Genomic DNA, 17,084 nt, shown 5'->3' on the forward strand with positions numbered 1-17,084 from the left:
TGGGAGCCATTTGCAGAGTGCAAGGTTGTCAGGCCACTGTCCACTCATTTCAGTTTTGAAATGGAAGATCTCATTCTAGAGACAAATTTACCAAAAAGAAAAGAAAATGGTTTACATTTTTCTTCAAATATATTTTAATCCTAAATTATAAATATACCATGCACCATACTACATGGAAGTATTAAAGAAAAATTTTTATATGTGATTTTAGTGTTTGAGATCCAGTTAACGAGCATTCAAAACATGTGAAGAACTTTGACGAGCAATAAGTGTGCATAATAAATCTGATGAGATATGATTGATGATAAACTGTAAATATTTTTTCATAGTGAGTTTAATTCTATGCCCAGGTAAGATAAAATTATTCATAATTTTACTTAATAAAACATGAAACATTGCTTTGTTCATTGTTTAAAATGGCATGATGTAAAATGACTTAAATAAACCTGGTTTTTAAAAGAGTTTCTGCAAAGTTATGGGTAATTCATAGTATGAAATTACGTTTTACAGAAAACTACAGCAGCAAACCTGCAAGTTAAAACAGACACGTACGCAAAAGTGGCTCAATGGGACTTCTGATATTTGAAGGCTGTGTACTCTGTATTTCATCAGTGATTAAGCTCCATGTTTTTTGAAATGCGTTTTAAAAGTATTATCCACAAAACACACTGTAATATAGGGACTCAGAATGCCTTTTAGGTAATTTTAGTATTAGCCGGTAATCTGGTGATGGTGATAAAAGTGCTGATTACAGATAATCGCATAGTCTTTTTTACAGTGGAGGGGGAGACAGCAGGCAAAGGAGAGGAAGATGGAAGCACAGCTGCATACCTGGAAAACAGGAACACTTAAAACTGGTGCCATGTATGCACATACACAGCTGCTGAACATGTTGAGCATAGCAATAGTTCTTTGGGTTCAAGAGTCAAGCACTGCCACTGCTGCTGCTAAGTTGTTTCAGTCGTGTCCGACTCTGTGCGACCCCATAGATGGCAGCCCACCAGGCTCCCCCGTCCCTGGGATTCTCCAGGCAAGAACACTGGAGTGGGTTGCCATTTCCTTCTCCAATGCATGAAAGTGAAAAGTGAAAGTGAAGTCTCTCAGTCGTGTCCGACTCTGCGATCCCATGGACTGCAGCCTACCAGGCTCCTCCGTCCATGGGATTTTCCAGGCAAGAGTACTGGAGTGGCAAGCACTAGCCATAAGCATTAGTAAAAAAACACTTTAATTTTGCATGTTTCTCTTTTTAGGAGATTCCCAGAAATTATAGTTGGGATATTAAATTTCTCACTAAAAGCTATTAAAAATAACTTCTGGTAAATATAGAAATTTCACCTTAACTTTTACTTGTCTCATTTCTTCCTTACCTGCCTCAGTAAGAAAATATAAAATATATTTAACTTAATGAAATGGTAACACTGTCTGACCCCCCCACCACATTTCTTATTTTTTCCTGAAATAAGGAGGTTTTTTTTTTGTTTGTTTGTTTTGGACTTAATTAATTCAATTTTTGTTTCCTATGATCATCTTCGTTGAGATCCACATCTTACTGTCTCCCTTCATTTTTGCTTCTAGAACTGCATTGCCAAAAAAGTAAAAAAAGACAGAACACCTGTGTAACTTTAGAAGCGAGGGAAGATTTTTTGACTGTTCTTGTCACATATGTGTACACACACACACATACACACACATGTGCACACATGTAGAAAGAGGGCAAGGAGATACTTTTGGAGGTGATGAGATGTCAATGGCTTTGACTGTGATAATTCCATGGCATTTCTTTTCTCTGAACTCATCAAGTTGTCTACGTTAAATATGTATAGTTTTACAGACGTCAACTATGCCTCATAATTCAGTCCCCTATAATGAAAAGGATACCTTTTTTGGGTGTTAGTTCTAAAAGGTCTTGTAGGTCTTCATAAAACCATTCAACTTCAGCTTCTTCAGCATTACTGGTTGGGGCATAGACTTGGATTACTGTGATATTGAATGGTTTGCCTTGGAAACGAACAGAGATCATTCTGTCATTTTTGAGACTGCATGCAAGTAATGCATTTCAGACTCTTTTGTTGACCATGATGGCTACTCAATTTCTTCTGAGGGATTCCTGCCCACAGTAGTAGATATAATGGTCATCTGAGTTAAATTTACCCATTCCAGTCCATTTTAGTTCGCTGATTCCTAGAATGTCGACGTTCACTCTTGCCATCTCCTGTTTGACCACTTCCAATTTGCCTTGATTCATGGATCTGACATTCTAGGTTCCTATGCAATTTTGCTCTTTACAGCATCGGACCTTACTTCTATCACCAGTCACGTCCACAGCTGGGTATTGTTTTTGCTTTGGCTCCATCCCTTCATTCTTTCTGGATTTATTTCTCCACTGACCTCCAGTAGCATATTGGGCACCTAATGACCTGGGGAGTACCTCTTTCAGTATCCCATCATTTTGCCTTTTCATACTGTTCATGGGGTTCTCAAGGCAAGAATACTGAAGTGGTTTGCCATTCCCTTCTCCAGTGGACCACATTCTGTCAGACCTCTCTACCATGACCTGCCCATTTTGGGTTGCCCCGCGGGCATGGCTGAGGAAGTAGGAAGTCAAGAAACACCTGGAGTAACAGGCAAATTTAGCCTTGGAATACAGAATGAAGCTGGGCAAAGACTAACAGCGTTTTGTCACTATAATGCACTGGTCGTAGCAAACATCCACTTCCAACAACACGAGAGAAGACTCTACACATGGACATCACCAGATGGTCAACACCGAAATCAGACTGATTATATTCTCTGCAGCAAAGATGGAGAAGCTCTATACAGTCAACAAAAACAAGACTAGGAGCTGACTGCAGCTCAGATCATGAACTCCTTATTACCAAATTCAGACTTAAATTGAAGAGAGCAGGGAAAACAGGTAGACCATTCAAGTGTGACCTCAATCAAATCCCTTATGATTATACAGTGGATGTGAGAAATAGATTTTTAAAAAAAGAAATAGATTTAAGGGCCTAGATCTGATAGATAGAGTGCCTTTGCACTATGGAATGATGTTCGTGACATTGTACAGGAAACAGGGATCAAGACCATCCCCATGGAAAGAAATGCAAAAAAGCAAAATGGCTGTCTGGGGAAATCTTACAAATAATTGTGAAAAGAAGAGAAGCAAAAAGCCGAGGAGAAAAGGAAAGATATAAGCATCTGAATGCAGAGTTCCAGAGAATAGCAAGAAGAGATAAGAAAGCCTTCTTCAGTGATCAATGCAAAGAAATAGAGGAAAACAACAGAATGGGAAAGACTGGAGATCTCTTCAAGAAAATTGGAGATATCAAGAGAACATTTCATGCAAAGATGGGCTTGATAAAGGACAGAAATGGTATGGACCTAACAGAAGCAGAAGATATTAAGAAGAGGTGGCAAGAATACACAGAAGAACTGTACAAAAAGGATCTTCATGATCAAGATAATCATGATGGTGTGATCACTCATCTAGAGCCAGACATCTTGGAATGTGAACTCAAGTGGGCCTTAGAAAGCATCACTACGAACAAAGCTAGTGGAGGTGATGGAATTCCAGTTGAGCTATTTCAAATCCTGAAAGATGATGCTGTGAAAGTACTACACTCAATATGCCAGCACATTTGGAAAACTCGGCAGTGGCCACAGGACTGGAAAAGGTCAGTTTTCATTCCAATCCCAACGAAAGGCAATGCCAAAGAATGCTCAGACTACCACACAATTGCACTCATCTCACACGCTAGTAAAGTAATGCTCAAAATTCTCCAAGGCAGGCTTCAGCAATATGTGAACCGTGAACTTCCAGATGTTCAAGCTGGATTTAGAAAACGCAGAGGAACCAGAGATCAAATTGCCAACATCCGCTGGATCATGGAAAAAGCAAGAGAGTTCCAGAAAAACATCTATTTCTGCCTCTTGGAGTATGCCAAAGCCTTTGACTGTGTGGATCACAATAAACTGGAAAATTCTGAAAGAGATGGGAATGCCAGATCACTTAACCTGCCTCTTGAGAAACCTGTATGCAGGCCAGGAAGCAACAGTTAGAACTAGACATGGAACAACAGACTGGTTCCAAATAGAAAAAGGAGTAGGTCAAGGGTGTATATTGTCACCCTGCTTATTTAACTTATATGCAGAGTACATCATGAGAAATGCTGGACTGGAAGAAACACAAGCTGGAATCAAGATTGCCGGGAGAAATATCAATAACCTCAGATATGCAGATGACACCACCCTTATGGCAGAAAGTGAAGAGGAGCTAAAAAGCCTCTTGATGAAAGTGAAAGAGGAGAGTGAAAAAGTTGGCTTAAAGCTCAACATTCAGAAAACGAAGATCATGGCATCCAGTCCCATCACTCCATGGGAAATAGATGGAGAAACAGTGGAAACAGTGTCAGACGTTATTTTTTTGGGCTCCAAAATCACTGCAGATGGTGATTACAGTCAAGAAATTAAAAGACGCTTAATCCTTGGAAGAAAAGTTATGACCAACCTAGATAGCATATTGAAAAGCAGAGACTTTAGTTTGCCGAATAAGGTCCGTCTAGTCAAGGCTATGGTTTTTCCAGTAGTCATGTATGGATGTGAGAGTTGGACTGTGAAGAAGGCTGAGCGCCGAAGAATTGATGCATTTGAACTGCGGCGTTGGCGAAGACTCTTGAGAGTCCCTTAGACTGCAAGGAGATCCAACCAGTCCATTCTGAAGAAGATCAGCCCTGGGATTTCTTTGGAAGGAATGATGCTAAAGCTGAAACTCCAGTACTTTGGCCACCTCATGTGAAGACTTGACTCATTGGAAAAGACTCTGATGCTGTGAGGGATTGGGGGCAGGAGGAGAAGGGGATGACAGAGGATGAGATGGCTGGATGGCATCACTGACTCGATGGACGTGAATCTGAGTGAACTCCAGGAGTTGGTGATGGACAGGGAGGCCTGGCGTGCTGCGATTCATGGGGTTGCCAAGAGTCGGACATGACTGAGCGACTGAACTGAACTGAACTGAACTGAACTGATGCATCATAAAGAATTTAAGAAAGAATATTCATCCAAAGTTTTATTTCTCCCATTCCAAGAGAGTCTTTTGGAGGGGGGAGGCTGGGCTCGGGTTCTCTAAGTACATGTTGAGATATCATCCAGGATGATTTTGATATATGGAGCATAGACAAAGCTGTGAAAATCTGCCTTACTGTCTTTAATAATTGTGCTTTCCAGGTTACTGGTCAATCAGAATCTTGTCTTTCTAATTCTGCTAATTAGCTTTGTGTCCCAGACACACTTCTTGAAATTTGTTAATTCTTGAACTCATTTAGGTTTTATGGAAATATCTAAGTTTTACATCTTAATCATTAAAACAAAACTCAGGATTGGATGATGGAAGTTTTGGCCTTATAATACCATCCTCCCAAGTCTCACAAAATACCAAAAGACTGAAATACTTTTTGGAGAATGGGGCATTTTATTCTCTCATGAACCTTGCCAGTACAAAGAGTAAATTAAAAATTCACGAACTTCATAAGCTTCAATCCCAGTTGACGACATGAGAGTGTTAGGTACATATCCATGCTCCAGTTTAATATAAATGTTGCTTTTAATATATTACCTTGTAAATTTAAACTATTAATTTAATTTTTAAATTTCTTTATATTTTGTTATGAAGTTAGAAGATAAGAAACTCTTCAAGTTAAAAATTTCACCTTTGTTAAATCTCTTTCACAGTATTTGAGCAAACTCCAAGAGACAGTGAGGGATAGGGAAGCCTGGCGTGCTGCAGTCCATTGGGTTGCAGAGTCAGACACGACTTAGTGACTAAACAACAAAAATATGTGTGTGTGTATGTGTGTGTATTCATTCTTCAATTGATTTGTTTCCTTAGATTTAAATATTTTGGCAGCAAGCAATACAATTCTTATTGTTTCTTTAAATTATGAAATAAAATGCTCATATGTGTCTCTGCACTGGAGAAACAATAGAATCTCTTTAAATGAAAGGATTTGGGGGAAGACTAAATCAGGTAACGGATGTGCATTACTTAGCACCAAGCATGAGATATACTTAATAACTGATAAATCTTAACTATTATTACTATCAACTATTATTGTTCATTCGGTCATGTCTGACTCTGCAACCCCATGGACTGCAGCACACCCTATTACCTCTTGATACTAACATTATTCCAAATATTCACTTTCTTTGGGGAAAAAAAGAGCTTCCTAAATAAAAGATGTGAAATAAAGGGTCACACAGCAAATGGTTTGTTTTGAAGAAGCTGTCATCAAAAATATATACCTATTACTTGAGGTACTCTTGTACTGAAGTGCTTTTATTCTGTTATATATTTTCAAACCATAGTTGGTATAATTTTAGGCCAAACAGGAAGCAAGAGCAAGCAGAATCAAATTTCCAAATTGCTGTTTTTATTATATTTAATTAGGAAGTAACCTTGAGGGTACAAAGGCGTATATTCTGCTAATATGATAGACTGGATTCATTAAAAGGTGAGTAGAGAAGCAGATTTTACATCACCATCCATACACACAAACACACACACAAACCAAGTTTTAGAAGTAAGATAAATGCATACAAATTATAACAGTATTTCAAGATATACAACAATAGAATGAGGAGTGCACAGCGCTGGCTCTGACTTAATAAATGCTACCCTAGTGGTGGCTAGAATAACGCAGTAAATGTAGAGCTGGGAAGCCAGACTTGGAGGACATGTAGAAACACGACCCTAAAGAGTTCTTCCCAAGAAGTAAAGCTTGGTGGAACAAAATCACTGAATCTTACCACTTGTAATGTTAAAATCAATGTTTTCCATACTTATTTTCATCCCATGTCTTTTGCTATATGATATAAACTTCTCCTTGAACTTTTTTCACTTTGTGACAAACATAATACTGTATGATAGAGTGATGTGTTTTCTTTTTGGAAATTAAGACTGTATTTTTTAGAGCAGTTTGAGGCTCATGGCAAAATTGAGGGAAAGGCATCAATATTTCCTGTATACTTCCTGTTCCTACAAGTGCATAGCCTCTCCCACTATCATCAACCCCTATCCGAGTGGTACATTTGTTACAACTGATGAACCTACCCCAACACTTCATAATCACCCAAAGTTTATGGTTTCCATTTGGGTTCACTCTTGGTATACATTCTATGGCTTTGAAAAAATGTATAATGACATGTAGTCATCATCATTATATCATATAGAGTATTTTTATTGCCCTAAAAACTTCTGTGCTTTGCCTGTTCCTCCCCGCCTCCTCCTTAATTGGCAATTACTGATCTTTTACTATCTACAATGTTTTATCTTTTTGAGAATATCATATGCATTATACAGCATATAGCTTTTTCACCATAACTTCTTTCACTTAGGAAGATGCATTGAAGTTTCCTTCATGTCTTTTCAGTTTGGTAGCTTTTCAGCACTGAATAATATTCTATTGTCTGGATATACCACAACTTATTTTTCCATTCATCTGCTAAAGGACCTCTTGTTTGCCTCCAAGTTGTGTCAATTCTTAAATAATTTTTTATTAACATCCATGGGCATGTTTTTGCATGTACATATGTTTTCAACTCCTCTGGGTAAGTGCTAAAGAGTAGGATTGCTGGATCATGTGGTAAGGGCATGTTTAGCTCTGTAAGAAACTTCCCAATTCTCTTCCAAAGTCGCTGTACCACTTTGCATTCCCAGTGGAGATGATTTGGACCCCCTATTGCTCCATATCCTCACCAGCTTTTTGTTTTAGCAATATCCTGATAGGTGTGTAGCAGTATCATTATTGTTTTAATTTGTATTCTCCTTATGAAATATGACCTGGAGTGTCATTTCACCTGCTCATTTGTCATCTGTGTATCTCCTTGGGTGAGGTATCAGTTAAAGTCTTTGACCCAGTTTTCAATAGTGTTGTTTATTTTCTTACTGTTGAATTGTAGAGGTTCTCTGTACATTTTGAATATACAAAGTTCTTTATCAAATATGTCTTTTGCAAATATTAGTCTGTGATTTGTTTTCTCATTCTCCTGACACTGTCTTTTAAACACCAGAAGTTTAAATTTCAGTGAAGTCTGGCTTATCAATTCTTTTTTCCTTGTTTTTTACCTTTGGTGTTGTATCTAAAAGGCATCATTATATTCAAGGCCATTTAGATTTCATCCTATGTTATCTTCTAGAAGCTTGAGAGTTTTGCATTTTACATTTAGCTCTGTGATCCATTTTCAGTGATTTTTATTAAAGATGAAGGCCTGTGAAGGTGTTTTTTTTTTTTTTTTTTTTTTGCCAGTGATTTCCAGTCATGTCAGCACTATTTGTTTAAAAACTTTCTCTTCACCATTGTATTGGCTTTCCTCATTTGTCACAGAACAGGGGATTATATTTATGGGAATATATTTCTGGGTTCTACAGTGTTTTCTTGTTTTGTCTGTTCTTTCACCAATATCACACTGTTTTGATTACTTTGTCAGTTTCAGTTCAGTCGCTCAGTCATGTCCGACTCTTTGCGACCCCATGAATTGCAGCACGCCAGGCCTCCCTGTTCATCACCATCTCCTGGAGTTCACTCAGACTCATCTCCATCGAGTCAGTGATGCCATCCAGCCGTCTCATCCTCTGTCGTCCCTTTCTCCTACTGCCCCCAATCCCCCCCAGCATTAGAGTCTTTTCCAATGAGTCAACTCTTCTCATGAGGTGGCCAAAGTACTGGAGCTTCTGCTTTAGCATCATTCCTTCTAAAGAAATCCCAGGGTTGATCTTCAGAATGTACTGATTGGATCTCCTTGCAGTCCAAGGGACTCTCAAGAGTCTTCTCCAACACCACAGTTCAAAAGCATCAATTCTTCAGTACTCAGCCTTCTTCACAGTCCAACCCTCACATCCATACATGACCACAGGAAAAACCATAGCCTTGACTAGACGGACCTTAGTCGGCAAAGTAATGTCTCTGCTTTTGAATATGCTATCTCGGTTGGTCATAACTTTTCTTCCAAGGAGTAAGCGTCTTTTAATTTCATGGCTGCAGTCACCATCTGCAGTGATTTTGGAGCCCCAAAAAATAAAGTCTGACACTGTTTCCGCTATTTCCTCATCTATTTCCCACGGAGTGATGGGACCGGATGCCATGATCTTCGTTTTCTGAATGTTGAGCTTTAAGCCAACTTTTTCACTCTGCTCTTTCACTTTCATCAAGAGGCTTTTTAGTTCCTCTTCACTTTCTGTCATAAGGGTGGTGTCTTCTGCATATCTGAGGTTATTGATATTTCTCCTGGCAATCTTGATTCCAGCTTGTGTTTCTTCCAGTACAGCGTTTCTCATGATGTACTGTGCATATAATTTAAATAAGCAGGGTGACAATATACAGCCTTGACGTACACCTTTTCTTATTTGGAACCAGTCTGTTGTTCCATGTCTAATTCTAACTGTTGCTTCCTGACCTGCATACAGATTTCTCAGGAGGCAAGTCAGGTGGTCTGGTATTCCCATCTCTTTTAGAATTTTCGTTTGGCATAGTCAATAAAGCAGAAATAGATGTTTTTCTGGAACTCTCTTGCTTTTTCCATGATCCAACGAAGGTTGGCAATTTGATCTCTGGTTCCTCTGCCTTTTCTAAAACCAGCTTGAAGTTCACAGTTCACGTATTGCTGAAGCCTGGCTTGGAGAATTTTGAGCATTACATTACTAGCATGTGAAAAGAGTGCAAATGTGTGGTAGTTTGAGCATTCTTTGGCATTGCCTTTCTTTGGGATTGGAATGAAAACTGACCTTTTCCAGTCCTGTGGCCACTGCTGAGTTTTCCAAATTTGTTGGCATATTGAGTGCAGCACTTTCACAGCATCATTTTTCAGGATTTGAGATAGCTCCACTGGAATTCCATCACCTCCACTAGCTTTATTCGTAGTGATGCTTTCTAAGGCCCACTTGACTTCACATTCCAGGATGTCTGGCTCTAGGTGAGTGATCACATCATCATGATTATCTGGGTCATGAAGATCTTTTTTGTACAGTTCTTCCTTGTATTCTTGCCATCTCTTCTTAATATCTTCTGCTTCTGTTAGGTCCAGACCATTTCTGTCCTTTATTGAGCCCATCTTTGCATGAAATGATCCCTTGGTATCTCTAATTTTCTTGAAGAGATCTCTAGTCTTTCCCATTCTGTTGTTTTCCTTGATTTCTTTGCACTGATCACTGAAGAAGGCTTTCTTATCTCTTCTTGCTATTCTTTGGAACTCTGCATTCAGATGCTTATATCTTTCCTTTCCTCCTTGGCTTCTTGCCTCTCTCCTTTTCACAGCTATTTGTAAGCCATCCCCAGACAGCCATTTTGCTTTTTTGCATTTCTTTCCATGGGGATGGTCTTGATCCCTGTCTCCTGTACAATGTCACGAACCTCATTCCATAGCTCATCAGGCACTCTATCTATCAGATCTAGGCCCTTAAATCTATTTCTTACTTCCACTGTATAATCACAAGGGATTTGATTTAGGTCATACCTGAATGGTATAGCGGTTTTCCCTACTTTCTTCAATTTAAGTCTGAATTTCATAATAAGGAGTTCATGATCTGAGCCACAGTCAGCTGCTGGTCTTGTTTTTGTTGACCGTATAGAGCTTCTCCATCTATGGCTGCAGAAAATATAATCAATCTGATTTTGGTGTTGACCGTCTGGTGATATCCATGTGTAGAGTCGTCTCTTGTGTTGTTGGAAGAGGGTGTTTGCTTTGACCAGTGCGTTTTCTTGGCAAAACTCTATTAGTGTTTGCCCTGTTTCATTCCACATTCCAAGGCCAAATTTGCCTGTTACTCCAGGTGTTTCTTGACTTCCTACTTTTGCATTCCAGTCCCCTATAATGAAAAGGACATCTTTTTTGGGTGTTAGTTCTAAAAGGTCTTGTAGGTCTTCATAAAACCATTCATCTTCAGCTTCTTCAGCATTACTGGTTTGGGGCATAGACTTGGATAACTGTGATATTGAATGGTTTGCCTTGGAGACGAACAGAGATCATTCTGTCATTTTTTAGACTACATCCAAGTACTGCATTTTGGACTCTCTTGTTGACCATGATGGCTACTCCATTTCTTCTGAGGGATTCCTGCCCGCAGTAGTAGATATAATGGTCATCTGAGCTGCGCAGGTGCAGGAAGGCCTAGAGGAGCTATCCCACGTTGAAGGTCAGGAACAGCGGCGGTAAGGAGATACCCTCGTCCAAGGTAAGGAGCAGGCTGTGCTTTGCTGGAGCAGCCATGAAGAGATACCTCACGCCCAAGGTAAGAGAAACCCAAGTAAGATGGTAGGTGTTGCAAGAGGGCATCAGAGGGCAGACACACTGAAATCATACTCACAGAAAACTAGTCAATCTAATCACACTAGGACCATAGCCTTGTCTAATTCAGTGAAACCAAGCCATGCCTGTGGGGCAACCCAAGACGGGGGGGTCATGGTGGAGAGGTCTGACAGAACGTGGTCCACTGGAGAAGGGAATGGCAAGCCACTTCAGTATTCTTGCCTTGAGAACCCCATGAACAGCATGAAAAGGCAAAATGATAGCATACCAAAAGAGGAACTCCCCAGGTCATTAGGTGCCCAATATGCTACTGGAGATCAGTGGAGAAGTAACTCCAGAAAGAATGAAGGGATGGAGCCAAAGCAAAAACAATACCCAGTTGTGGATGTGACTGGTGATAGAAGCAAGATCCAATGCTGTAAAGAGCAATATTGCACAGGAACCTGGAATGTCAGGTCCATGAATCAAGGCAAATTGGAAGTGGTCAAACAAGAGATGGCAAGGGTGAACGTCGACATTCTAGGAATCAGTGAACTAAAATGGACTGGAATGGGTGAATTTAAGTCAGATGATTACTTTGTAGTAGGTCTTAAAGACAGATAGTGTCAGTGCTCCAAATTTGTTCTCCTTCAGTATTGTTTTGGCTATTCGGGTCTTTTGACTCTCTGGATGAATTTTAGAATCAGTTTGCTGATATTAACAGAATAATTTGCTCGAATTTGGGGATTGCATTAAATCTTTAGCTCAAGTTGAGAAGAACTAACATCACTACCACCGTGAGTTTACCTAACCATGAGCATGAAGTATCTCTCTCAGATAATTTTTTTTTCAGTTTATGTTCAGTTTATGTTCAATCTGTGTTCATTGGTAGGTGAAGGTACAGAGAAGTGCAAGAGGTTTCACAGTATTTACCCTATATTCAACCAAAGCCACACTTCAATTTTTTCTTTTTCATTTTTGCCTTTTGCTACAGATTTTCTTTAAGCAACAGTTTTTGAGGGCAGAAATATTTAAAATCTACTATATAATAAGTTTTTAAATAATGAGTTTTAATTAATGAGGTTTTTATAAATATATATATGCACATATAGCTATATAAGTGTGTGTATATATATATATGTATAACACATACACACATATATCATCACAAATAGCAATCACAGAAAGTCCATATTGAGCCCAAATCCTTCACCTTTTGTGAAAATAATCCTTTTCAGGATTATGAGCTGTTTCATTCATGAAGCACCTTTCCCGTATCATGACAATCAATTTTATCTGGAATACTTTATTTATCAATCATGATGAGGAAAAAGTCCGAAAAGATATAGTCTGAATTAGTACCACTTTTGCTGTTATTAACAGTAAATTAGAAGGCTGGGATAATGAAGAACTTAGCCAGATGATCATATTTCTCTGTGGTCCCTAACTACTTTTGTCTACCAAACTTATTACCCGAAAAGTTGCCACTAAAGATTTAGGTCTCAGCTGACAAGTTGTTTCTTTTTAAAATGAAAAGTGTTAAAGCCAGTATTTCTCAATTCACATAAGCTAGTCATTAGGCATCCTTGTTTCATGATCCTGTTCATTTGTCTTTACTACTTATCAAAATTTAACTTTTCCTTTTTCTTTAACCCCTAAAAATCTCTAAATAAAACTAAGCCATTTTTTATTATAACTTGTCTCCAAAATTTTTAGTCCTACAATGTATCTAATTTTGATAGACATATTTGCTCCAAACCTTTTTAAAGTCTATCTTTTCTTGCTATCTTTGCTCTCTTTCTTGACTTTTTCACTTTCTACAAATGTAATGGGGAAATGGCAACCTCAGCAACCAAGAAAACCTAGCTAATGAATGGGCATAGGAAATGGAAAAGTATATTTTTTAACCTTTATTCATGAAAGTAAGTACAATTTTAGTGAACTGTATTTTTAAAGGTTATATGATATTGAGACCTAAAAATAATGTTTTTTTCATGTATTCTGCAACTTTTTTTCTTTCCCTTCAAGTACTTTCTTTTATCTTACAGCTTTCTGTCCATACTATATCCAGTGATATCTACAGTTGTTTCCACCTCTCAGTTCTTTTATGCTGTATTAAACAATGCATACTCACACTTAACTTTTCATTAGTATTTCAGATAGTGCTAGATTTTCAATGAGTGACAGAAATGAAATTTTAGAATACTGGGTAAAGCTATGAGGATTGCTAAAATTCTAACTTCTTCCATGGGCTATCACAACAAATTAATAAACTCAAACCATTTCATAGAATTATAAAGAGAATTCATTTTCTTACTTCTATTTCTACAGATTCATGTAGCTTCTTGCAGGTGGCTGAGAAAGTTTCAGATGTGCCAAACTCAAAATACCAAAATTTGTTCTTCATTCTGAAAAAGGAAAGGAAGAAGCAGCTTAGGCAATTATTAATAACAGAAGGGATTTTTAAAAATGGGGTAGACCTGTCTTGTATTATGAGTGATAGAAAAGGTGTGAGGACATGTACCATCTGTTATGTAAAAAATGCTCACATAATTTTCAAAGTTTAAGTGCTATTGTCAAATTATGTGATTGTCCTGGAGGGGATTATAGGGATGTGTTGATCTGACAGATTCAAGTATATCTTTGCCTTTTCTATAACAGTGGTTGCTCAGATTTTAAAATATGGTTTTAGTGCTTATGATTTGTAGCTAGTTCTTAGACAACTTGATTTGAGACCAGCCACTCTGTAATCATAAGAAGAAAGAGAAAAAAAAAAAAAAGTCTAGACTTTTCATGAGATCTTTTTTTTTTCCTTTTTCAGGAAACTGAACTTAAATATGCTCAATTTTTCTAGATGGCCATGCATTGACTAGAAATTACCATGATTGGAAAGTATATTAAAAATAAAAAAATATTTATCTACAGGATAAAATTTAGCATTTTTTTATAACTATCAATTATCATTTAAAGATACTGTTCTCTGTTACATGAATGACAGTGGGAAATTATGATACAGCCTGATAGAACTAAATAAGTAATAACAATATTTTATCAGCATGCGGCTGCTGCTGCTGCTAAGTCGCTTCAGTCGTGTCCCACTCTGTGCGACCCCATAGATGGCAGCCCACCAGGCTCCCCCGTCCCTGGGATTCTCCAGGCAAGAACACTGGAGTGGGTTGCCATTTCCTTCTCTAATGCATGATAGTGAAAAGTGAAAGTGAAGTCACTGAGTCGTGTCCAACTCTCAGCGACCCCATGGACTGCAGCCCACCAGGCTCCTCCATCCATGGGAGTTTCCAGGCAAGAGTACTGGAGTGGAGTTATCAGCATGACAAAGTTGCAAATAAAATATAGTTTCAAATTATTACAGTGTTTAACCTGGAATTAAGATATTCAAAATTTATTTTTTTCCCAGAAATCAGTGACCATATCTTTGTTTCTTTGTACAAGTAATTAAATTAATGGTCATTTAAAGTAATTGTACAAAGGTTGACTAGATTTTTATATAATCTAGTACGGGATCTAAAAATTAATTTTCACAAAAAGCTGCAGTTTTTAATTATACATAGTCTAACATACTGTCATGCCCTCAGAAGAAAATACAGGTAAAATGAGATATATGTTTTCACACATGAAAGCAAAACTAAAGAAAATTTTGATGATATTCAAATGTCACTAAACAGCAAATTATTTTTTTTCTTTATAAACACTGACATGTGCTTTTCACATTAGAACGTAAAACATTTTGACAATTAAAAAAGACACTTTGCAAGGACCTTACTATTTAATGCAAATACTATTGCCTGTTATATAAAAACAGGAGTGCTTATTGTTATGCTGTCTTGTACAGAGTTCTCTGATATGAAATTATGAATTATAAAAATAATCTTATCTACCTAGACACATCCAATAATATTTAGTTTCATACAAGGTTTATTTGCTTATAAAACTTTCACTTGCCCTTCTTGCATTAATCACCATATTAAGGCCAATAATCTGAAAACCAAGGTAAGTTTCAGAGGATTCTAGCACTATGAATTATCATTCTTTTTCTCAAGACTGTCTTCCTTGGATATGGCCTGATTTGATATGTCTGAGTAGACAGAAATAGATGATAACTAGTTAGAGAAAACAATGACAAACATTTAACAATAAGATCTATGGGTCTAGGCCCACATATACGTTTATGTTAAATTAATGAAAACAGTCTACTTTATAGATTAAATGTAGTTTCACAATTTTACACATTGGTTGAAGTTAAGGAAAATTAAAAATATTTTCCTATTAATGCATCATTATCATAAAAAGATATCATTCAATAAATTGATAGGAAGACATTGTTCAGTATCCAATAGTCTCCAGACAATCTTTGAATAATATTTAGTATATGTTTTATGCTGCTGCTATTTGGAATTGTCTTTCTACATTCAACAAGTTTTCTAATAATACTTTTCTGTTGACCTTTTATCCAGACCTTCCTGGATTCATTTATTCATCACTCATGCAATCAACTTTCAGTGAGAACATTAACTTTCATACTCTATGTTTATCTTAAAGATACAACTATGAACATGATTATCTTTGTCTCTAAGGAGCTCAGAATGTTAAAGTTTATGGGCATATAAAATAATTAAAAAGCTAATTCTCTAAATTAAATATGACTGAAATATTGTGAAAAAACAGTTTGGTGAATCTCCTGCTTTTACCTCCAGGATCCAGAAAGCTTTAGACAAGAAGGTGACATCATAATGGATAAGCGGAAGACAAACAGGATGAAAGTCAGACAAGTTCTGGGGCAGGTTTTTAAGAGTTCAGTGTGACCTGGGGGGTTAGGGATGGGAGGAGGAAGGGAGGCTCAAGAAGAAGGGGATATATATACACTTATGACTGATTCCCGGTGTTGTATGGCAGAAACCCAACATAACACTGTAAAGCAATTATGCTCCAAGTTAAAAAAAAAAAAAAAGCATGCAGAATGACTTAAAGAGATTGCTGAGCATGGGCTAACTAGGGGTATGCCAAGTTAAGGGGTTTAGACTTGATATTACAGATTTACAGGATGCTATAGAAGTCTGTTAGCACTGGAGGGATGTGGCCAGTCTTGTTATATGGATAAAATAACATAAATGAATAACTGAGTGGCAATGGCGAAACTGTTAGTGCTATGGACAGAAATGTGGTAACTGGAATAGCGCAAGTGAAAAATAACTGAAGGGCTAAACCAAGGGGCAAGGAAAATGGAAGAAGAGGCTTAATTTAAGAGACATAAATTAGGGTGCATCAATACGAATTGGTAGTATTAGATAACACTGATTTCTGCCATACCTGCGTTATCTCTGGAGGTATATGTGGTGATATCAAAGGGAAAGAAAGGGGGACTAAGAGTTTATGAGTTTACATTTTGACAGGTTTGGTGAAATTTTCAAAATTCACTGTATTGAAGTTTGAAAATTATATATATGACTTCAAATTACATGTAAATGATTACTCCCAATTTTTTTTCCCCAAAGTTCTTCATAGCTTATCCAGGATGATGAGGAGATTCTATAAGCTAACCAGGATATACTTACTTTAGCAAACACATCACAAGAAACAGAAATTCTGAGAATTTACATTCAGTCTTTTTTCACCATATTAGTTAGCATTACTGCTCATGTGCAAAAGCTGCTTTAAATTCTCCATTATTACAACCATTTTATGTTTCACTTAGATAAATATATGGAGGCAATAAAAAGCACATAGGATCAGATTCCACATGACAAATTAAAAGCTGTTAAATTTTATTTTTTTCAACCAAACTGGTTTTT

General features: G+C 37.4%; 1 protein-coding gene across 6 annotated transcripts in view; it reads right to left on the minus strand.

Annotated features, from left to right (window-relative positions):
* DGKB (diacylglycerol kinase beta) overlaps positions 1–17,084 on the minus strand; it is an 877,599-nt gene that overhangs the window by 215,630 nt on the left and 644,885 nt on the right. For all 6 annotated transcript variants that reach the window (XM_069587582.1, XM_069587580.1, XM_069587583.1 and 3 more), the window contains one exon: positions 13,595–13,685. In XM_069587582.1, the coding sequence (XP_069443683.1) occupies positions 13,595–13,685 (91 nt within the window). The remainder of the gene's footprint in view (positions 1–13,594; positions 13,686–17,084) is intronic.

Source organism: Ovis canadensis, chromosome 4 (assembly GCF_042477335.2).
Source record: "Ovis canadensis isolate MfBH-ARS-UI-01 breed Bighorn chromosome 4, ARS-UI_OviCan_v2, whole genome shotgun sequence".
NCBI lineage: Eukaryota > Metazoa > Chordata > Mammalia > Artiodactyla > Bovidae > Ovis > Ovis canadensis.